General features: G+C 40.0%; 1 protein-coding gene across 1 annotated transcript in view; it reads left to right on the forward strand.

The window, feature by feature from the left end:
• The window catches only part of LOC137383854 (ADP-ribosylation factor-like protein 8A), a 48,507-nt gene extending 26,274 nt beyond the window's left edge, over positions 1–22,233 (forward strand). The window contains exons 5-7 of the mRNA XM_068057160.1: positions 8,533–8,600; positions 13,194–13,264; positions 20,420–22,233. Coding sequence (XP_067913261.1) covers positions 8,533–8,600; positions 13,194–13,264; positions 20,420–20,469 — 189 coding nt within the window. The 3' untranslated portion in view covers positions 20,470–22,233. The remainder of the gene's footprint in view (positions 1–8,532; positions 8,601–13,193; positions 13,265–20,419) is intronic.
• The last annotated feature ends 1,396 nt before the right edge of the window (positions 22,234–23,629 follow it).

Here is a 23,629-nt window from a genome sequence, read left to right on the forward strand (position 1 = left end):
TGCAATGTCCACATTGAGTCTACTGAGCTCATTGTTAATGATAGCGGTCTTCCGAGGATCATTTATTTGTGTAAGGTCTTCCAACCGACCAGGACACACAATTCTGAAATAAAGGACCCGAAACATTAACTCTGCTTCTCTCTCCACAGATGCTGCCAGACCTGCTGAGTATTTCCAGCATTTCTTATTTTTACCCCTAATTCTCCTCTCTTCTGTACTATGTTTTTTTTTGTTGACAAAATAATTTTTTCCCCCGAGTTAAAACATGAGTATCCTATTCCCGTTGATCTTGGCCACATTCAAATCCAGAAGTCTGTTAACATAAAAGGTGCAAACAAATTCTAGTCCAGTTCATTAAAAACCATCTGCATGTACCAAGTTAACGTGCCCCAAATACAGATTTGGGATTTATTTTAGTTTGTATTCTGGTCAGGTACTCTTAAATGATTTTCAGATTCTCATAAGTGTTTAAGAAGTGCCTTCTTAACTGTCTCACTAGATCAGTTGATTAGTAAATTAATATGCAGTGGTAATAGATATCACAGCCACAGCAGGTCCATTGTTTTGTGATTGCACGCGCACACATGCGTACATCTCTATCTCTATCTATGGCTACCTAATGGGCAACACCTTGTGTTGTACCCAGGAAGGTAAGAGCTGTATAATGTTCAACTGTCTTATTCAAAAAGCAGACAGCAATGGGAAACAGATTTTGAAATCTGAGGATACACCCAAGTACTTAAAGATGAGGTGGTACCAGAAAAGGTTAAGGCAGCTCAGTAGGGTTTTGAAATTTATAGGATGGAACTAGCTTAATGGCAGGAGGCAGAAATTTATTATACAATAGCAAAGTGGGCATTGAGGAAAAATCATTTAGCCTTTGTGTTTAAATCTGGGGCTAAAGAGCAGACACCAGCAGGAAATGCTGCTTTCATGGCCAGCCCAATGAAGAGGCATGGCTGAGGCAGGTGCAGAGAGTGGCAATGTTGTCAAGGTAGAAGTTGATGGTCTTTGTGCTGGAATGAACATGGGATCCAAAACCCTGCTCAAAATCGATTAGGGTGCTGAGGTTGCAAACAAGCTGGTTCAACCTGTGACAGTGAGCAGATAGGGATTTGAAATTGGCAACGAGGTGTGGCATTTATGATTGGGTGGGGTGCAAGGATAAGTAAGTAGGTGAGGAAGCCAAGCACGGATCCATGGGGGACTCAGTACGAAATTGGGGGAGATGAGGTGGGGGTCGCAGCAAGAGAAGTCATTGCTGGCAATGCTATAGCTGTGATCAGATAGTTAAGAGTGAATAAGAAAGGGCTGTCTGACTGAACTGGACAACAAAGGGCAAGCATTGTGAGAGGATGGTGTGGCCGATCATGTCAAATGCTACAGATAAGACAAAGCGGGTTCATGTACAGTCACCAAAATCGAAGAGGATATCATTTGTGACTTTGAGGGCCGTTTCGTGCTGAAGCAGGGCGAAAACCTGATTGGAGAGATTCAAGCAGGGACTTGTATTTTTTTAAAAACTTGCATTTATATTGCGTCTTTCACGACCACTGGATGTGTCAAAGTGCTTTACAGCCAATTAAATGCTTTTGAAGTGTAGTCATTGTTGTAGTGTAGGAAACGCGGCAGCCAATTTGTGCAATTTTGTGGGGAAAATCGGCAGGGTTTTGGGAGGTGACTGATTTTAAGGAATTTGGAGAAGAAAGGGAAATTGTTGATGGATCATTGGTTTTCTCAGGCAGAGGGGTCAAGGGTGGATTTTTGAGGCAGAATTTTGAAGGGCAGTGCCTTTTTTTATTTGTTCGTGGGATGTGGGCGTCCCTGGCTAGGCCAGCATTTATTGCCCATCTCTAATTGCCCTTGAGAAGGTGGTGGTGAGCTGCCTCCTTGAACTGTTGCAGACCTTGGGCTGTAGGTACACCCACAGTGCTGTTAGGAAGGTCGTTTCAGGATTTTGACCCAGTGACAGTGAAGGAACGGTGATTTAGTTCCATGTCAGGATGGTTTGTGACTTGGAGGGGAGCCTGCAGGTGGTGGTGTTAACATGCATTTGCAGTCCTTGTCCTTCTAGGTGGGAGAGGTCGCGGGTTTTGAAGGTGCTGTTGAAGGAGCCTTGGTGTGTTACTGCAGTGCATTTTGTAGATGGTACACAATGCCGCCACTGTGTGTTGGTGGTGAAGGGAGTGAATGATGAAGGTGGTGGATAGGGTTCCAGTCAAGTGGGCTGCTTTGTCCTGGATGGTGTCGAGCTTCTTGAGTGTTGTTGGAGCTGCACCCATCCAGGCAAGTGGAGAGTATTCCTTCACACTCCTGATTTGTGACTTGTAGATGGTGGACAGGCATTGGGGAAACAGGAGGTGAGCTACTTGCCACAGAATGCCTAACCTCTGACCTGCTCTTGTCGCCATAGTATTTATGTAGCTGGTCCAGTTCAGTTTCTGGTCAATGGTAACCCCCAGGATGCTGATAATGGGGGATTCAGCGATGGTAATGCCATTGAACATCAGGGGGAGGTGGTTAGATTCTCTCTCCTTTGAGATGGTCATTGCCTGGCACCTGTGTGGCATGAATGTTACTTGCCACTTATCAGCCCAAGCCTGAATGTTGTCCACGTCTTGCTGCGCCTGGACATCGGCTGCTTCAGTATCTGAGGTGTGGAAAATTGTGCTGAACATTGTGCAATCATCAGGGACCATCCCGTTTCTGACCTTTATGATGGAGGGAAGGTCATTCATGAAGCAGCTGAAGATTGTTGGACCTAGGACCCTACCCTGAGGAACTCCTGCAGTGATGTCCTGAGACTGAGGAGAGGAAATAATGTTCAGTGTTGGCTAGTATGGAATCCATAAAGGAACTTTGGGCAGTCATTGTTTCATGGGACTAGGGAGCAGGAGATGGGTGTATTGGATGAAACTCTGAAAGGGCATGGGTGAGAAACTAGAGACACATAGGTTCAGACTGAGGGCTGAAGGAGCCTGTAGAGAGCTTTGGCTTGGTTGGCAAGAAGAGAAAAGCAACGTAAGTAGCTGAATGTATCATCTCATCTTTAATGACAAGTCAGTTAGTTCTTTGCACTTGTTGATGAGAGTGAAGGCGGTAGGGGAGCTGAGTTTGAGATGATTGGTAGTGGAGAAAAGTTGTTGGGAATTATCTTTGCTCTCAAGGATAATTCTAGAGTAATGAGCAGTTTTGACAGAGGACTGTAAGTTCTGATGGCACTTGATGTAGATAATGGATGGATAACCCAGTTGTGTGCCAGACATGCTTAACTCACCTCCTGACTCCCCAATGCCTGTCCATCATCTACAAGATACAAGTGTGATGGAATACTCTCCACTTGCCTGCATGGGTGCAGCTCCAACAACACTCAAGAAGCTTGACACCATCCAGGACAAAGCAGCCCACTTGATTGGCATCCCATCCACCACCTTCAACATTGACTCCCTTCACCACTGACACACAATGGCAGCAGTATATACCATCTACAAGATGCACTGCAGCAACTTGCCAAGGCTCCTTCGACAGCACCTTCCAACCCCGCAACCTCTTTCACCTAGAGGAACAAGGGCTGCAGATGCATGGGAACACCACCACCTGCAAGTATCCCTCCACATCACACACTATCCTAACTTGGAACTATATTGCCATTCCTTCTCTCGCTGGTCAAAATCTTTGAACTTCTTTCCGAACAGCACTGTGGGTGTACTACACCCCAAGCCTGTAGCTATTCAAGAAGGCAGCTCAGCACCGCTTTCGTAAGGGTAGTTAGAGATGGGCAATAAATGCTGTCCTAGCCAGCAACGTCCACATCCCATGAACAAATAAAAAAAAATTTGATGCCACTTTACTTGAGTGTGTAAAAATGGGGCAATACTAGGGCAGTGACCAGGATAAGGACAACTGAGCTTGATGTGAGGGATTGGCTGTGCAAATTAACAACTGCAAAAATAATGGAAAATTAAAAAGCTAGGCAAGTAGGAATGTGAAAGTGTGGTAAATGACTTGGAAAGTTTTTTTTCTCAAGCTTGGATGGCTAAAGCAAGTGCTGGATTTGAAAAGGATAGGAGGATGTGAGTGTTGATGGATATAAGGAAGAGATCACAGATGGCTTTGTTAGTGATTAAAAACCATCTGAGTAGACAGACCATATAATATGGCATGATTAAGGATGGCAGCCATGCATGTGGGGAGGATTGTTTGGGGGTGGTGGCGCGGCAGGGGTTTACAACAGAGCAGTGATTAAGAGTAACAAAAGCAAGAGCAAGATGGAGATTTGAAATCACTGAGTCACTCCGTGCAGAAGTTAACCACTAAAGATGGGGGGCTATTTCTGGGAGAAACTGCGACAAGGGCTTTGGATGGGCTGGTAGACACACATGGCTTTCAAGGAGAGATGGGAGGGATGGAACAACGTGATGTGCTCCAAGGAGGAGATGCCAGTGGAGTAGCGGACAATCCAAAATGTGACTTGGTTAGAAGGGCCACGTACTACTGCATGGTTTGGGCAGGGTTAGATAGTGGCTAGTGTTGTGAAGTGGGGAATGTCTTTGTAAGGGGAAAGGTGTCTCCAGGTTTCAGTCAAAATCAGGATGTCAGTGCAGCCATCCACAATAAGGTCATGCGTGGCAAGAGCCTTGCTCGCAAGTGAACAGTATTTTCTGGAGGGTATATAAGGAAAGATCAGTGACTCCACTGGCAGATTCCAAGGTGGGTAGTGGTGGGTGGGGAAAATGGAAAGGTAAGGAGGTTGACCATGTTGGATCCCAGCAAGCTGCTGGGCAAGAAGGTTGTTAAGGGAAGAGGATGGAACTGTTGGGGATGTTACTTATAAGGAGTTGGTGATTGGTGCTTTGATGAGCCTTCACAGTGTAAACAACAGGGGATAGAAAGGCAGTAAAGAGTGATGGTTTTGATTTGGGGGGCGGGGGTGTTGGGAGGTATACTGATTGGTGACTGGTGCTTTGATGAGCCCGTCATCGTGTGAACAACGGGATAGAAAGGCAGTAAAGAGCAATGGTTTTTGTTTGGAAGGCGGGGGTGGGGAGATATACCGAGGAGTGAAGTGCCCAACAGGGGAGAAATGAAAGGTGGCATGATTAAGCATCATGAAAGGGAGGTGACTAGCGAGAAATTCCTGAAAGGGAGTAAGAGGGAAAAGTAGGGAAATAGTAGTAATGAGCTCGGTCCAAAGCAGCAGACAAATTGTGCACACAAATAGCTTTTAAAAAGGAAATGGACAAATCTTTGAAAAACAAATTTAGCACAGCAGATGAATGAGAGCAAATGGGTAGCTGTATCAGAAGGCTGCTGCAAATAATTCTGGGTTGTCATTTTGCTTAATTCTGCCTTTTTGTTCTTTGACTTAAAGTTTCACCGTTTTTTTTCCTCCCAGCAACGTTTTTTGGAGGACTGCAGGTTTTTTCACCTTGATTTTTCTCATTTTTGATTTTAAGATTAAAAACTGAACACCTGACAAAACCCAAGGTTTTAAATCTGCAGTTAAAAATTGACTTTAATGAATTCTATTTGTGAAGTAGCAGTGATTCTCTTTTAAGACTGTTTTGCCTATTTATGGAAGTTTTTACTGCATTGTTGAACACTATTATAACTGTGTATATCTGTATATGTATTATATATGTATGTACATAATATATGATATATACACACAATTGTATAACCTCAGATGCTTCAATTTTTTACTGTTGCACTAAGTTAAAAGATGCAAATTTGTACTGTTACTGTCTCTCATAGATTAATTGATTCAAAAGATGCTATCATTTAAGCAGACATGTTTTAAGTCTAAGGACTGATGGGGTCGAGTAAATTTAGATTGGATTAAATATGTAAATCCTACCTACCTTTATTATCTTATTGCATGTTCATGGATGTGTTAGGTATTTAACACCAAATTGGGAAAGGTAATCTTGGTGATGTAATTAATATGACATTAGCCCTATGCCCAACTCACTATCTTGAGAGGCATAAACCAGCTTGAGCTTTGATTACCTATATTTGTAAACAATTTTAATGTCAGTTAAGTACAGTTTGTAAGTACATGAGCAGATACATTTTGAAGCTTGATTATAGATGGCTTGGAATATGGCTTCTAATTAGAAGTTAAATCAGTTTGATCTGTCGATTGCAATGCATGAAATTATATCGAATAGCTCTGATACAATTTTTAACAACAATTGAAGAATTGGCATTCTGATCTCTGTTAAATACAGTGCAAGTAAAACTGAAGTTTAAAAAAAAAAACAACTTGACAATTTTCCTTCAAATCATTGCATTGAATAACATGAAATTTATTTCTCCATTGTGCTTAAGAAAGCATCTCTAGAATTAAATGATTTTGCAGATACTTCAGCTTCATTATTAGTTATACATAAACAACCCTAATAAACCTTGAGCATTAAGACTATATAATGCAGAAAGACTATGGTGAAGACTGTCCCAGACCCCAAGGCTCACTGAATTACATAATGCTGGTATTGACAACTAGCTTTTGAATGCTGACATGCAAAAGAGGGGTAAAATAGGTTGAAAATGAGCAATGTCATTTGTGTGGTATTGTGGGTTGCGCCACTATTCTTTCCATCGAGTTGAGTCCAGTCTAAACAGCATGACGATATGAAGTGACGTTTTGGTCCACAGAGACCTGGGAGAGACAAGATTACGAAACAGGCTTTTGTCGCACTCTGAGGTCATAACTCTCATTTATCACTGCAAAAAAGCAGATGTTAACAACATCAAACATTACTTTTTTTTATTCATTCGTGGGATGTGGGTGTCGCCGGCTAGGACAGCATTTATTGCCCATCCCTAATTGCCCTTGAGAAGGTGGTAGTGAGCTGCCTTCGTGAACTGCTGCAGTCCATGTCGGGTAGGTACACCCACAGTGCTGTTAGGAAGGGCATTTCAGGATTTTAACCCTGCGACAGCGAAGGAACGGTGATATAGTTCCAAGTCAGGATGGTGTGTGGCTTGGAGAGGAGCTTACAGGTGATGGTGTTCCCATGCATCATCTGCCCTTGTCCTTCTAGGTGGTAGAGGTCACGGGTTTTGAAGGTGCTGTATGAGGTCCCTTGGTGCATTGCTGCAGTGCGTCTTTAGATGGTACACACTGCTGCCACTGTGCGTCGGTGGTGGAGGGAGTGAATGTTGAAGTTGGTAGATGAGGTGATAGTCGAGCGGGTTGCTTTGTCCCTGATGGTGTCGAGCTTCTTGAGTGTTGTTGGAGCTGCACCCATCCAGGCAAGTGGAGAGTATTCCATCGAACTCCTGAATTGTGCCTTGTAGATGGTGAACAGGCTTTGCGGAGTCAGGAGGTGAGTTACGTGCCGCAGGATTCCTAGCCTCTGACCTCTTGTAACTGTGGTATTTATATGGCTACTCCAGTTCAGTTTCTGGTTAAAGGTTACCCCAGAATGTTGATAGTGAGGGATTCAGGCACAGTAATGCCATTGAATGTCAAGGGGAGATGATTAGATTCTCTCTTGTTGGAGATGGTCATTGCCTGGCACTTGTGTGGTGCACATGTTACTTGCCAGTTATCAGCCCAAGCTGGGATGTTGTCCAGGTCTTGCTGCATAAGGACACAGGCTGCTTCAGTATCTGAGGAGTCGCGAATGGTGTTGAGCACTCTGGGGTATCCACTCAATATCCACGCAATTTGCCAGTATAATTTAATATGGGATCAGAGCCTGGTGCCAGCATGGAACCTACCCCGTAGATATGAGGGTAGAATCCTTGAGATCTACAATAATGGCTGCAGTGATTGCTTTAATTGCTGACGCATACAACTCAATTCTGCTTGTGAAGTCCCCACACAGCATTTGGCCTCCATTATTAAATGCAAATGCGGTACTAATATCTCCTTAATAGTTTGGATATATGCTTGAAATTTGCAACATATAATTAGCCTCCTCTGGAGACACCTTATTTCTCGTCACTAGAGTCACCACCTGCTGATGTCAAATGGCTGCACAAGGAGTAGTGATGTACTTTGAAATCCTTTTTTTATTCTTAACACCAAATTGGAAGACATGCAAGGCTGAAAGTATAATAATTTAAGGCATAAGAGCCCTTTGCTTCTTAATCAGCATTTAGAATGAAACCAGAAGGCAATTGATGCTTTCTGTGTAGTGTAGCTTTAGCTGAGCAATTCCTTTCTGAACCTAGCGATCTAAAAGACTGGATGACTGGTGGGAAAGACAAAATTTAAAATGATGCTGTACATTTGTTTTTTCTCCTCTTGTAATTTGTCTAGATAAAATGGATGAGAATCTTTAATTTGAATGAAAATGCTCCAATACAGCAACACTTACTTTAAATGATCAGTCATAGAAATGGTGAGCTGCGTTTGTTTGGAGGCACATTTTATTACTGCCAATATTTTAAATTTGCCGATCCTTGCATGGATGGGCTGTAGGTGGAGTCAAGGCATGTGATATAAATCCTGCTGTGAAAAAATTATTTGATAAATATTGTACATTTTGAATAATCTGATGAGTCTTTTGTTTCTGTTAGGTGCTAGTTCTTGGGAACAAACGAGACCTACCTGAAGCATTGGATGAAAAGGAACTTATTGAAAGAATGTGAGTAGCATGTTTTCATGCTTTCAGTTGTATCTTGTGTTTAACCTTCAAGTACAATGCTTATTGCCTGTATTTGTATAGCATTGATAGATAACATCCCAAAGTACTGCACACAGCCGAAATGGCTGTCAGACAGTAGTAGGCAACTTGAGGTAGCAGAAAGCATGGTCAACAAGGTAGGTCTTGAAGCTTTTAAAGGCAGAGAAATTTAGGAGAGCATGTTAGATCGTAAGTCTAAGATGCCTGAAGAATGCCACTGGTGATGGGGAAGAAAGGGATGCATTGGAGGCCATAAAAGACTGATGGGTACAGGTTGGGATGTAGAATTGGAGGAGGTTGCACATCTAGTTTGAGATGAGACTATGAAGCGACTTGTAAGTGAGGATTTTTAATTGTGCATAGAAAGGCAGCAAACCAGTGGTTGACTAGCACTTTGCAGTGAAGTTTTGATTTAATTGTAGTGTTTGGTGAAAATGAGAGGCCACTGAGGAGAGTGTGGTAGAAACCAAGTCTGCAGTCATTGAAAGCTTGAATAAGGATGTCAGTGGAGTTCAGATAAGAGCAGAGGTAAGTGATGTGAAGGTGGAAGGAAATGGCATTGCAGGCCATTAAGCCTGTATAATAACTGGTTCAGTCTGAGTGACAAATAGGGGAAGGGAAAAGGTCCAGTTGGCAGGAGCCGAGTAGTAGTTCAAGTTCCTGTATGCCCAAATGTTTATATAACTTTAGTTATATATGGAAATTGGTACAACAAAAGATTGTGTTAGGAACACACAGCATGTAAATCAGGAGAAGGAGGTAGTGATCACATGGAAGTCCATTGCTGAAGATCTGTCTCTGTTGAAACCATGTCAGGACAGTCCCATGAAAGTAAATTGTGGTGGATGACCGAGCGCTCTATGATCTGACTGTCATAGAATGATTAAAGTGGGATTATGTGCTACAATCTGAGTCACGAAGTGTGATTGGTGATTTGGCCAGGGTGGTGTCACTGCAATCAGCTGAGTGGAAACTAGATTTGAAGGACTTTCTACAGAGAACTGTACAGAGTACAGAGCTATGCAATACTATGCATTTAAGGATCTTGGAAGATATATGGTTTCCAGTGGCAGAAGTGTTGGTAATCAGAGGACACAGATTTAAGATAATTGGCAAAAGAACCAGAGACAAGATGAGTAATTTATATAGTCATAAAGATTTTAATGGTGCTTTCATTTTTAATTAATCTTATCCAATGTCTATTTTTAAAACTATTTATGTCAGAAGTGCCACGGGCATTTGGAAGACCAATGTTATGATCCCCATGAAGACTATCCACAAATGAAAAGATTCGAATCCACTGACTGGCCCCAATTTGGGCAAACAAACCAAACAGACATGAGTCCACTTCTATAAATTTTACTTTTAACACTCAAACCAAAACCAACATAAATTAAACATGAAGCAAAAGACAGATCATGGTCAATATATGCATTAAATGGAACCTTAACTATCAAATACAACAGAGATGGGTGTCTCAGTTTCACTGGGCAGTCCGCCGAACATATATGGCAACAATTACAGTCATACAGTTCTTCACAACTCTGAAGCTCCTCGGGTAAATTTTCAGCTCCTTTCTTCAAGAACTTAGCTGCTGTTTATCTTCTGACAGCAGTTCCCTATCAATCTGAACTCTCCATGGGTGCAGTCTTCTCCACAAGGCACATTTCTCCAGAACATCCTAAGCTCTGCTCACGACAGTCTTGATGGCATGGATTTACTAGTCTTCCCTCTATTCAAGTCCTTCAGTGACTACCTGTGCACTGTATGGTCAGGTCTGGTTAGTTGGCTACTTTAAGTAACAGAAACAGCTCCTGGATTCAGTCTTCACTTCTGCTTGTTGGCTCTCCACTCCTGCTTGATCTGAGGAGGACTCTGTCTCCTTTTATCTGATTCCAAGCAGTGTCAGTTTCCCCAGAAACCAGAAGTTGATTTTCCAGCTTCTGTTTCAGTTTTGGTTTCTGTTTTAATTCTTCTTTTCATCTCAGTTAGGATCTTAAAAAGAAGCAAGCTTTGCAACTACAGATGCCATCACATCAAGCACAATGAACCTACTTTTTAAGGACAATGTAGCACTTTGACCAAACCTATAGTTTGTGTAATCACTCTGTGATCTAGCCATCCAAACATTTACCCTGTTCCTTGTGCAAGGGATATTCTGGTCAGCTAACTACCTGAATCTCAATGATGAACTTTCTCGTTGAAGCTGCTTTGTTCTTTGTGAATTATGAAGCGGTTTGTTAATTATGTAGATTTTTTGTAAAGAAAAAAAGTTAGTGTTTCGCTGCTTGTTTTTGGCAGTTTCTGTAGTTCTGTGGGAACATTATGAAATGCACAACTCCAAAATGATAGCTTTTTGAAACTCTGTCATTGTCTAGGACAGTGAACTGTTCAAGTAGTTCTGGCATTGGAGATGTATTGTTGTAGAGGCAGATCTAGTGTGGAGCTAAGCGCCTCCTGGTGGTACCTCAAACTTAATATCGATCCAGAATTTAGTGAATTGGATATTTCTACTTCAGACTGTGTCTCAAACACCTCACTGCTCATAGGGAGTATGTTCTGATAGCTGGATTTGACACATTTTGCAGAACTGTACATTGAATTTTAAGTCAAGTCTTAAAGGTTTAAAAAGAAAACTTAGTGCGTAAAATAAACAATAAAAGTTTTCGGCATGAATCCTTTCTAATCTGCAAGGCACCACTTGTAAATAAGTAGGCATCCCTTTACCCCTCAGGCACAGCTGACAATTTTATTTTAAACTATGAAAACAATAGGCTGTTCATAGATCGACTTAGTGTATTTGTGTAGTGATTAATCCCAGATTTCTAAGTGATGTGATATTGTTTTATATCTCTGATATTTGTAATTATTTGAATTGTATTTCTCTAATGTGATCCTTGGTGAAAGTCTGGTTATTTATATCTTGTAATGGTTGACAATTGTTTAAATTATGTTTTCAAAAGAAAATCGAACCGCTTGAGTTGAAAAACAAACCACTCCTAATCTCCCTTTTGGCTTGTCATTTATTTTCCTCAGGCCTTGAGACATTTTTTAAATTTAAATTGCTAAATAAAAACAATGTTTATTGGTCAATAGTCAAGTAGATATTCCTAATTTAGCATCTATTGCTCATCCTTCAGTAGTTAAAGTCAAGGGAGCCTATTTACATTCCTAGCATTGCTGACTATGCCCCTGCCTCAGCTCTTCCGCTGAAACCCTCATCCATGCCTTTGTTACCACAAGACCTGACCAACCCACTTCTTGCTGACCTACATTGGCTCCCAGTTAAGCAACACCTCGATTTTAAAATTCTTATTCTTTTCCAAATCCCTCCTATCACTGTAACATCCTAAGCTCCTCCAATTCTGTCCTCTTGCTCATCCCCAATTTTAATCGCTCCATTATTGGCAGTCATGCTATCAGCTACTGAAGCTGTAAGCTCTGAAATTTCCTTCCTAAATCTCTGTCTCTCTACCTCTCTTTCCTCTTTTAAGAAGTTCCTTAAAATGTACTTTTTTTGATCAAGCTTTTGGTCGTTTGTCCTAATATCTCGTTACATGGCTCGGTGTCAAATTTTGTTTGATATCACTCCTGTGAAGTGCCTTGGAACCTTTAACTATCTAAATGCTAATTGTTGTTGTAATGCATGCATGAAGTTTATTATTTTTATTTGCTGTGTTAACTAGTTTGTGACATTGTTTTAATTTCTTCTTTCTGTCCTTGCCACAACTGAACTAATGTGTGTAAGCCAAAATTAGTACAAAAGCAAAATACTGCAGAAACTGGAAATCTGAAATAAAAACAGAAAATGCTGGGAATACAGTTCTAATGAAAGGTCATGGACCTGAAACATTAACTCTGCTGGAAATACGTAGGTCAGGCAGCATCTGTGGAGAAACAGAGTTAATGTTTCAGGTCCATGATCTTTCATTAGAACTGTATTCCCAGCATTTTCTGTTCTTATTGTGTTAATTTAGTATTTCTGGGCTGAGGTATTATTTTCATTTTGAAATGATTCACAACTAAAATTCCTATCCATCCTCCTTTTTCAGAGCTGGTTACTTTAATGAGGACTACTGAAATGCATGTTGTGGAGTCCTGCATGTAATAATGAGCTTTGGAATTGAAAGCATTTTACAGATATGCAATAGAATATGCCCCATGTTGGATGGAACAAAAATAATTGTCCTGTTTTACTTTTACATCCATTAATTATTTAATTTCATAATGACATTGGAAAACTGAGATCACATCTTTACACTTCAAAATTAAAATATTAGTCTTTGCATATCTTTTCTTCATTTTTATTAAAGGATTGTTTAGTTAACCATGATAAAAGCAAAAGTCATTTTATATCCTGTTAAACTGCGATAACATTTTAAAATTTCTAGTAATTTTTCATGCATTTCACTATGTATTTAATTCCATACACGGACCACTAGTCTATAACTGTTAATATTGAATTTTTGGTATGGATATTGCTAGTTGCATTTTTAATACTTTGATTTTTTTTTTTTAAAAACATTAAATTTGCCGTTTCTTTCATGGTACTAGGAACCTGTCTGCTATCCAAGACCGAGAAATCTGTTGTTACTCCATCTCCTGTAAGGAAAAGGATAACATAGGTAAGCGCTTGTGGGAAGTTGATGAATAACAGAGTCATCTTTTATACATTAGGAAACTGAGAATAGGCAGGTCATTTGAAAAATAAAGCTGCAAGTCAATTCCTTTGATCAGCCTAGCTGTTCTCCATTCCATGGTGCAGGGCAGTTGGAGTCCAGTTTTGTTACAGTCATGGCCACATTTTGTAAGAAGGTTTTTCCCCCCCCTTGTTACAAAAGTGCTTCTATTTTTTTTTTTTAAGTATATGCTTTTGAGGACTTATATTTAAATTGTGAAGATGAATTCATTGGAAGGGTAAAGATTTCATAGAAGCTGGACTTTGCATTGTTGTTGACAGTTCAGTGAAAGGATACTGAAATGTTGTTTGAAAACAGCCTTGCTGGAAGTCATGTACTTTAAGTAATAAACAACAGAAACCTTGGTGGCCTGCTGAAGATGTTCACGGTGAAGATGTTTACAGAGAAGTGACGGGGCAAGATTTATAGGGGTTAGGAGGCTTGACTCTTGAGATATTATTTTTGGTTTAGATTTGGATAGTGTGTTCGGTGTGAACAGTTTTTGAAGACAGTTGGACCAAACCAGCCAAGAGAGCAGCCACCATCAGCTCACCCTCTTCCATCTCATGAGAACTTCCTGAAAAACAAGTGTGAGAAATAGAGAAACTGATGCTGCATTTCTCCTGAAAAGCCTGCCAGAAACTCCTGATGCAGCATTTTCTCCTGGAAAGCCTGCCAAACTGAACCTCAATGTCGCCTGGAAGAATTGCTCTAGAAAGATCCCAGCGACAGCTGTCTACACGTATTTGGGACGCCAGACCAAAAAGGGACAACTGGCATTTTTCCATATCTTCTCTCCAAGAATTAGCAAGTATTTGGCCAAAGTATTCTTTTTTGCCTTTTTTTTTGTAACTGGCCTCTACAGAGGGAATTTCTATATTTTTTTTCAGTTTGTGTGTGGGGAATTTAAAAAGGGGAACGTTCATATTTCAATCTGTGTTGATGCTTTGCTTCGTTGCTGGTTAAGTCTTGTTTTATAATAACCTGATAATTTTGTTGTTTATTAAAGAAACCTGGTTTATTTTATTCTTGGATAAAGAGTATATCATTGACTGAATCGGTAGTTGGGTAAACATGTTAAAAAAATATATATATATATGATGTGACCTGTAGAGAAGTGGAACTGGAAAAGACAGTGCACTCCTCCCGCCTCGATCGTAACACCTTCTGCTTTCAAATACCAACAATTTTGGTTCTATGCACTCAGTGCAAATTTAGAAAAGCGAGAAGAACAAGGATATATTGCGCATAGCAGTGCAAAAGGCAGTTTTTTTTTGTTGCACACTATAAAGACCCACAAAAGCTAATTTTAAGATGAATGAAAAGAAAATTGCTTCTGAGAAGCCATTTGACGGTGTCTAGCTCCTGTTCTGTCTAATCATGCTTCTCTCTCCAGTAGCTTTATTACAGCTCCTGTAAACCTTGTCCTCATGAATCTGGAAGTTGCACTGTTTTAATAATCTGCCATTGTTGAGTTGCATAATCCATAGAGTTAACGATGATCCTATCTGCAGTCAAAATTAAATGCACTTTTGTGCTATCCTGTGCATTCAATTCAGATACTTGGTATTAAATGGAAGTTTGAGCATAAACTAATTCAGAAAATATCAATTCAGTTCTCAGAAGTACAATAAGTAGCTTGCAGTGGGTTGCATATCATTTTCAAGAAATATCTTTAGGTAGTAAAGTCTCTACTTTTGCCTGTCTTTGACTTCTTGGCAAATTTTGGTGCCTATTGGTTGGAATTGGAATTGAAATCAAAGCCTCACGTTGGAGTTCTACTGGCAAATCACAGACCTAAAAATGAACTACTGAACAAATGCCCATTTTTATAAACACGTTTTTAATGTAGAAAATGTCCTGGGATACTTTGTAGAGGATTAGCCCATACTGAGCAGTAGTGGAAAACGGAAGCGATAACTAACAGCATTATCATAGATGTTTTGAAGAAGCTTTTAAAAGGAGTGAGGGCGGTATAAAGGTGGAGCCATTTATGGAGAAAAGCCCAGGATATAGGGCTAAAATGGCTGAATGGTGTTCCACCAATGGGGGAGTAGCAGGAGGAAAGTGCACAAGACCTGAGTCTGAGGTCTTAATGACACAAGTTGGAACGTAAAGCTGAAAGAGGTTGTAGAAGGTAGAATCAGTTTAATTGAAAGTACTTAAGAGCTGTCCAGGGGAGGTCGACCATAGAGGAGATGTAGTAGAGCAGGAGGATGAGGTTGACCCTGTTGAAAAGCCCAGATCATGGAGGGATGATATAGAGAAAAGGATGTCATTGGAGTCTTTGACCAGTCTTGCTGCAATGGGTAGCATAAAAAGTGGATGAAGGGATTTAAATGCTGAATTAGGGAACTGGTGAGCATAGATCAGGGAGGTGACAACTGGTTATACAGGTTAAAGGTGGGCTATTCAAGGCAAGATTGATAGCTTTTGAAAGAAAGAGGCAAGGGCTGATATTTGAATGGTTAGAAGTTGGAGCTGCGTGGTCAGCAGATTAGGAAGTGAATCTCTGAGCAGATGAGTTTGGTGAGTGTGATGGGGAGAAGCTACCTGCATTTTTGACATTTTGTGTTGTCCAAGCATTCTGTTCTAGGGAGTCTTAAATATCTCAGTTTCTGCATAAGAAAACAATGATGTTTGCTTTTGGATTCTTGTAGGTGGGTTCCTGGGTAAACAAAATGTGCTTGATTGAAATATTACAGTATCACAATGTGCGCTTGTTCCATAGCTCAACTCGGTTTACAAATTACACAACCCATTAGTTTGTTCATAATTGATTCAAGACATTTTGCTATCAATATTGTAACCTCTGAAGCTAGCAGAGTTCACACATTTTTAACAAACTCTACTATTAGAATTCATGTGTGATTTGAATCATGGAGATGCAGTTGAAAAATTTATCTTGTTTCATTAATTTGGAGTTTTAGTTTAAGCAAAAATAATTGTAATATTCTATAATCTTGTAGAGGACTGATGTCCAGCTGCATCTTTCTGATGGACTCTGGCATTGAGAGTCTGGTATTCATATAGTGTCTTCTCAGAAGCTTCCCGAAATGTTTTGCTGGCAATAAATTATGAAGTGCAGCCACTGTTAACAAGGGATATGCTACACCATTTTGCTTACAGCAATATTCTACAAACGTGTGAATGACTGACTTAGTTTAATTTGAGGATTTTAGGAAGAATATTGGCTAGAATATTGGTAGTCCCTGATTCTATTCAAATAATGCCATGGGATCCTTAATGTTCACCTAAATCAATGGAGCAGACCGATGGGGCCTCGTTTTAGCATTTAATCCAAACCATGGCATCTATGACAATGCAGCCATTCCCTCAGTACTGCACTGAGATGTCCGTCTAGATTATAGAACAGTACAGCACAGTACAGGCCCTTCGGCCCACAATGTTGTGCTGAACCTTTAACCTACTCTAAGATCAAACTAAATATCTACCCTTTATTCTACTATCATCCATGTACCTATCCAAGAGTCGCTTAAATGCCCCTAATGTATCTGCTTCTACTACCACCGCTGGCAGCGCATTCCACGCACCCACCACTCTCTGTGTAAAGAACCTACCTCTGACATTTCCCCGAAACCTTCCTCCAATCACCTTAAAATTATGCCCCCTGGTGATAGCCCTTTCCACCCTGGGAAAAAGTCTCTGACTATCCACTCTATCTATGCCTCTCATCACCTTGTACCCCTCTATCAAGTCACCTCTCATCCTTCTTCGCTCCAATGAGAAAAGCCCTAGCTCCCTCAATCTTTCTTCGTAGGACATGCCCTCCAGTCCAGGCAGCATCCTGGTAAATCTCCTCTGCACCCTCTCTAAAGCTTCCACATCCTTCCTATAATGAGGCGACCAGAACTGAACGCAATATTCCAAGTGTGGTCGAACCAGGGCCTTACAGAGCTGCAGCATAACCTCGCGGCTCTTAAACTCAATCCCCCTGTTAATGAAAGCCAACACACCATACGCCTTCTTAACAACCCTATCAACTTGGGTGGCAACTTTGAGCGATCTATGGACCTGGACCCCAAGATCCCTCTGTTCCTCCACACTACCAAGAATCCTGTCTTTAAGCCTGTATTCCGCATTCAAATTCGACCTTCCAAAATGAATCACTTCACACTTTTCCAGGTTGAACTCCATCTGCCACTTCTCAGCCCAGCTCTGCATCCTGTCAATGTCCCGTTGCAACCTACAACAGCCTTCCACACTATCCACAACTCCAGCAACCTTCGTGTCATCGGCAAACTTGCTTACCCAGCCTTCCACTTCCTCATCCAAGTCATTTATAAAAATCACAAAGAGCAGAGGTCCCAGAACAGATCCCTGCGGAACACCAGCTCCGTGGTCACCAAGCTCCAGGCTGAATACTTTCCATCTACTACCACCCTCTCTTCTATGGGCCAGCTAATTTTGTATCCAGACAGCCAACTTTCCCTGAATCCCATGCCTCCTCACTTTCTGAATGAGCCTACCATGGGGAATCTTATCAAACGCCTTGCTAAAATCCATATACACCACATTATGTCCTGGAACCGAAATTAATCTTGCAACCATCTGACTTGGGCAAGAGTGCAGTCGATTAAGTTAATCTGACACGAGTGGATTACTATAATTTATCCAGTCCATTTCTCTATATGGCTTTGCCTTTAGACTGTTGAATGCAGGAGAAAGAGATCAAATTGCTCTGTGGCATGTAGGGCTACAATATTCCACCTTCAGGCAAAAATAAGATTTGTTAAACACTGACGTCTCAATGGCGATAAAGGAAGGTTCCGCTTTCTTGACGATTGCCGCGCTTCTGGCAGTTTTTCCAGTTATTTTTGCTAGTTATTTTCCCAGGGTAAGCCAGATGAGATCATCAAGTCCAGGATTTTGTATTAAAAACAGGAAGTGCTGAAATACTCAGGTCTGGCAGCATCTGTGAAAAGAGAAGCAGAGTTAACATTTCAGGTCTGTGACTTTTCATCAGAACTGGCAAAGATGAGAACTGTAAGAAGTTTTGAGCAAGTGAAAAGGGGAAGGGAGAGAACAACAAATGGAAGGTGTGTGATGGGGCAGGAGAGATTAAATGACAAAGATGTCATGGAACAAAGGCAAAGGGAGTGCTAATAGTTGTATTAAAAGACAAAGCAATATTTCAGAGAGAGTGTTAACGGCAGTTAATGGAGTGTTAATGGATCTTGTAAATTGAGTGTTTGCTACCTTAACAGTGCAACAATATGTTAGTGGCCCCATTGTTAGTTTTTCTTGACCATTATGTCATAGTGGTCGCTGTTGAAAATAATGAAGCATTTGTCTTCCCATTGTCCAATCTATTGATCTCTTTCTATCGTGATTTTACACCACTTGTCTTGCAGAAGAGGAATTAACTTGTGTTTGGAGGATGGCCTAGTCAGCAGTGAGTTACAGGTTATTGATGGGTATGAGAAGCAGAATTAGGATCGTGTCTCTGAGATTATGTGGCTGCTGGTGGGATCATGATGCATATTTGCAAAAAGGGTTGTATGGGATAGGCTTGATTTTATTCTCCCAGTTCATCAGTTTTATATATCTCAGTTCAGTGGCCTTGAAAGGGAGGGGGAGAGGGCCATTTTCAATGTCAACAAGCCAAGTACTGCCTCAATATGTTTCTGTGATCAAGGATAAGTACTATTTTTAAGCCCCTTTCGCCACATAAAACCTACACAAAACATTTTTTATGGCTATTGCAGTATTCCAATTTTGTTTTTAAAAAATCTGCTTGAAACCTGTCTCTTTTTTTGTTTGTTTTTTCTTGGCTGTAGTTGGATAGTGAACCAAAATATAGGAATTCTATGGCACTCCTCTTTGTGTTGGATATCAGTACAAAGTAGGGAATCCACTAAATCAAGACTGTGACCCAATTATGTTCCTAATTTTCTTGGAAGCCCAGGTGGGCATCTTTGAAAATGAAAGATGCTTTTTGTAAGTCTCCTTCCCTGGACTATTACTCTTTTTCTACCACTTGAGTAGATGAGCTGTAAACTTACAGCCTTGCAGTTGCAGTTTATATTGCTTGTTGTTGACCTGGTGTACAATAGAGGCAAATTCCACTAATATGCCGATATCAGCAAGGTGGGATATGTTGTACGGTAGTAAATATATTGAGAGGCTGAGGAAACATAAACTGATGAATGTTGAATTGTCATTCATCAACTGCACTTTGATTCTGTGTTGGAGCTCAGTAGTAGCATTGATGTATTCATTAACTGGGTATGGTAGCATAGTGATTGTTACTGCACTGGTAATCCAAAGCCCTGGACTAATGATCCAGAGGCATGAATTCAGATCTCAGCATGGTTTCTGGGGAATTTAAATTCAATGAGTTAAGTGAATCTGGAATAAAAAGCTAGTATCATCAATGGTGATCATGAAACTAGCAGATTGTCCTAAAAACCCAACTGATTCACTAAGCAAAGGAAATCTGCCAATCTTACTCGTTCTTACCTTTGTATGACTCCAGGCACTCAGGAATGTGGTTGACTTTTAACTGCCCTCTGAAATGGCCAAACAAACCAATTAGGGGTGGGCAATAAATGCTGCCTTTTCCAGTGATGCCCATATCCCCTGAATGAATTTTTTTAAAAAGCATTCTCTGCAGATCTTGTCATTTCAACTATGCATGTTGTTTTTGCACTAGGGATGAAAAAGATTCTTCGAGCCTGTGTAACTTATTAAAATAAAATTGAGTGTTTATTAGTACACCTTACAAAAAGCAAAGAATCAATATGTTATAAATATATATTTTTGTTTTTTATACAGTTGGGGGCTATGTATTTGCACTGATCAATAGATTGAATTCTGGTTGGGTTTAACACAATATCCATAGGCAGGGCTGCAGCAATGTCTTTTGGAAGAGGCTACAAAGTTTTAAGACTACAATGGGTAATGAAGAAAAAACTGTTTGCAAGTAATCTTCAAATGCAGAAAATGGTTCATGTTTGTGATTTGCTGCTCGTGCGTTTAAAATTACACTTGACTTTCAGTGACATTTTATATTTAAAAGCACTGTATGGAATTTTATACCAATTGCCGTTCTAATTTTTTTCTACAAATTAATTTCAGATATAACACTACAGTGGCTCATTCAACACTCAAAGACCAAACGCAGCTGAGAGCAAGGATGTTGAATTCTTACTCACCCAGGACCTGCCATAGTTAACTCCGACCTTCTTCCCTGGAAAGAAAGTTTAGAAAGCTGACCAACACTGAGGTCAAATTAAAATTTTTATCACAAGAGAGTGTACAATATTATTTTGCACTTTTTTATGTTTTTATATAATTAAGCTGAGTTACTAAAGCTGATCTTGTGAAAATTAATTTACTGTTGGTTTGAAAGGGGTTTTGTTGTATAAATGGAATGTTTTTATTTTTAATATGCATACTTATAGAAAGCCCCTTGTAGGATGGAATGCCTTCTCCCAGAATGCCACAGTTATTCCTGTTGAGGAAGCACATTTAGATTCCATTGCATCAACTGAGCATGCTCAGGGGATTCTTGCAGCGGCCCATTGTTAGGCTGTATAATGTTTCATTATTTCACCTAACTAGCCTAGTCTTGTTATTTGCACCTCAAATAATAGTCTGGAGCTATTTGATACAGTGGCTAACATATTTATATAAAGAAAAGTCAATGCAGGTCATCTACAGAGAAGCCATATCTCTTGTATGTTTAATTGTGAGACATTTTAGATGTCAATATAAACAGAGCCCAGTCAATGAATGCCGGTTACTGGTAAATAATGGAGAGAAATGTTTTGTGCTTATATAATCTGCCATACACATTAAGGTGATTAATGTTTTACTGACTCATTACAAAAAAAAATTCAACACCCCTCCAATACTCTAGTGATTAGCATTAGCAAATGCCATCTGCAAACCTAATTGGGGAAAATTTTAAAGGGAACAATATAGCCTTGAGTTTAAGTATGATTAATTTTACCCTTCAATTGTGGATATTCTGTTACTCAAAGCCTGTTATTCTGTTTGTCATTTCCAACAATGGCAAATTGTGGACTGCAGAGAAACTTTGTATAAAGTTGCAATTTGGTATCTGTTATTTGGCATGTAAGATGTGCATTGTGACCTTGTAAGGGTTAAGCACTATCACTAGTCCAGTGAAGTAGCTTGAACTAGCTTTCACTGATATCCTTACCACATACAATAAATTGTGTTCATGCTTAATAGCTGAAATCTGATTTGAAGATTTTCTTTGATTATGCATGTATTTTTTTTAAAGCGCCATTAAAGCATAGAAATCTACTCAGGATGGGGAAATGAGACAAGCTACTACTATCTGCTTTTTAATTTTTCTGGCTTTTTTACCCGCATGGTTCCTTAAGTGTTTAAACTGCTGCTGTTTTAATAGCACATCTCTATAGTTGCACATTGAAGTAGTTTTACTTTTGACAGGTTACATAACGGGCGATGAGCTTTGGTTTTTGTTGTGACTTTTTAATAAGTTTACAATCTGTTTTCAATTGCAGTTTTGTACATACAGATTTAAACCAAATCGTTGAAATTTTTAAAAAGTACAAATGAATTTGTGATAAATATTGTATTAGATAGTAATTTGCTTACATACAGGTACTTGGCTGTAAAAGCTAATGGTTAGCAGTGTTTGCTATTGTATAAGGAGAATGACGGACTAATAGCTTGTAGCGTGTTTTCTTGAACTGTAACTGATTTTAAGTGAATCCTTTATCCTGCAGTTTTAAGAAACTGATAAATAATTGAAGTTAATGCATACTGTGTCACATATAATAGCTTGTTGACTTGTACAGTCAACTTGTCAAATAATTGTCCTGTGGGTGATTGATGTACTATTGCTCTTGTCTTTTGATGAAGCTAATGCTGTAATAAATACATCCACACACAAATTCTGCATCTTTTCTTGTCATTTCACACAGTGAGCATTGATTTTATTTCCCTTGCAATGTTACTGCACAATTTTATTCTTAAGGAAGTTAGTCTAAATTTAAACACGTCAGATGCATTGATAAGTTTGGTCTTGGCTCAAACTTGGTAGAAAGTTTGGGATCATGTACTTTTGCTGTTGGGGTTAGAGGATGTGCAAGCACTTCACATGGTCTGATATATTGTGATTAGATGTATTTTCAGTTTTTGTCAGCTTCTAATGCCAGATTTGCTGCATCTACAATGGTCTAAATCAGTAATCAGTTTGTATTACCTGTTTGTCAGCTGCATATTTAATAGCATGGGATGACCATTTAAATGTTCAAATTATTAGGTTTCTTTCAAATTGGCAAAATCAAGGTGAAAGGCTGAGGCTGTAGTAAAGAACATTCAAAGAACAACTTGGATTTATATAGCATTTTTAGCATAGAAAAAATGTTGCCAGGCATTTTATGGTGCCCTAAGTACAATAATTGACATTGAACTAAAGGAGGAGATATGAGGAGCGGTTACCAAAAGCATGATCCAAGCAGTGGGTTTCAACAAGACCCTTAAAGGAGGAAACGCAGATGGAGAAACAGCAGAACTTGGGCGTGGCCCTTGGTGACTGAAGGCATGCTGCCAATGGTGGACCAAAGAGAGGGAGAATTCACAAGTAGGAGTTTGTACTATTGCCCTTTTAGACAGATACGCAGGTCAGTGGAGGTCATTTTAAACTAGTAAGAGGACACTGAAAGCAGACAGACTAAAAACAATAAATATTGAATGCTGGAGCTAGAAAATATTGAAGCCAGATGTTGTGGAGGAGAGAGGCATGATAGATGGCAGATTGAGTGTGGACAATGAAGGCAAGGTAGTGAGGTAATGTGCCTCAGAATTGTACACAAATGTTCGGAGTTTTGAGAATAAAAGACTAGAGGTTTATTCTATCAAGGGAAGCTTTGATCTCATGGGCACCATTGAGACTTGGCTCAGTAATCTAAATTGGATACATTTGCAGGATTTAAATTGCTTTCCAGAGATCAGGAGGGCTGTGGCTCTTTAATCTGAAGCAGAAATACTGGTGTTGACAAAGTGGCAACATTTTGGATCGAGGTAAGTGAATGAATATGAAAAGCTGGGAATAAATTGGGATGCACTATAAGCCACCATGTGAGGGCTCAAACCTAATTCTTATGAATGCAAAGTTTATTTAGGATGTCTATAAAGGGGAAGAGCGTTGGGCAGAGGAGTTAAAATTTTTCTAGACTTCTGCATGCCCAAAATGGTTAAGGAATGCACAGTCATAAATCTGGCGGGACAAGAATGACCAATGAGAATACAAGATGAATAATAGTGGATTATAAAACTTTGAAGTGA

This window comes from Heterodontus francisci, chromosome 25 (genome assembly GCF_036365525.1).
Source record: "Heterodontus francisci isolate sHetFra1 chromosome 25, sHetFra1.hap1, whole genome shotgun sequence".
Taxonomy (NCBI): Eukaryota; Metazoa; Chordata; class Chondrichthyes; order Heterodontiformes; family Heterodontidae; genus Heterodontus; species Heterodontus francisci.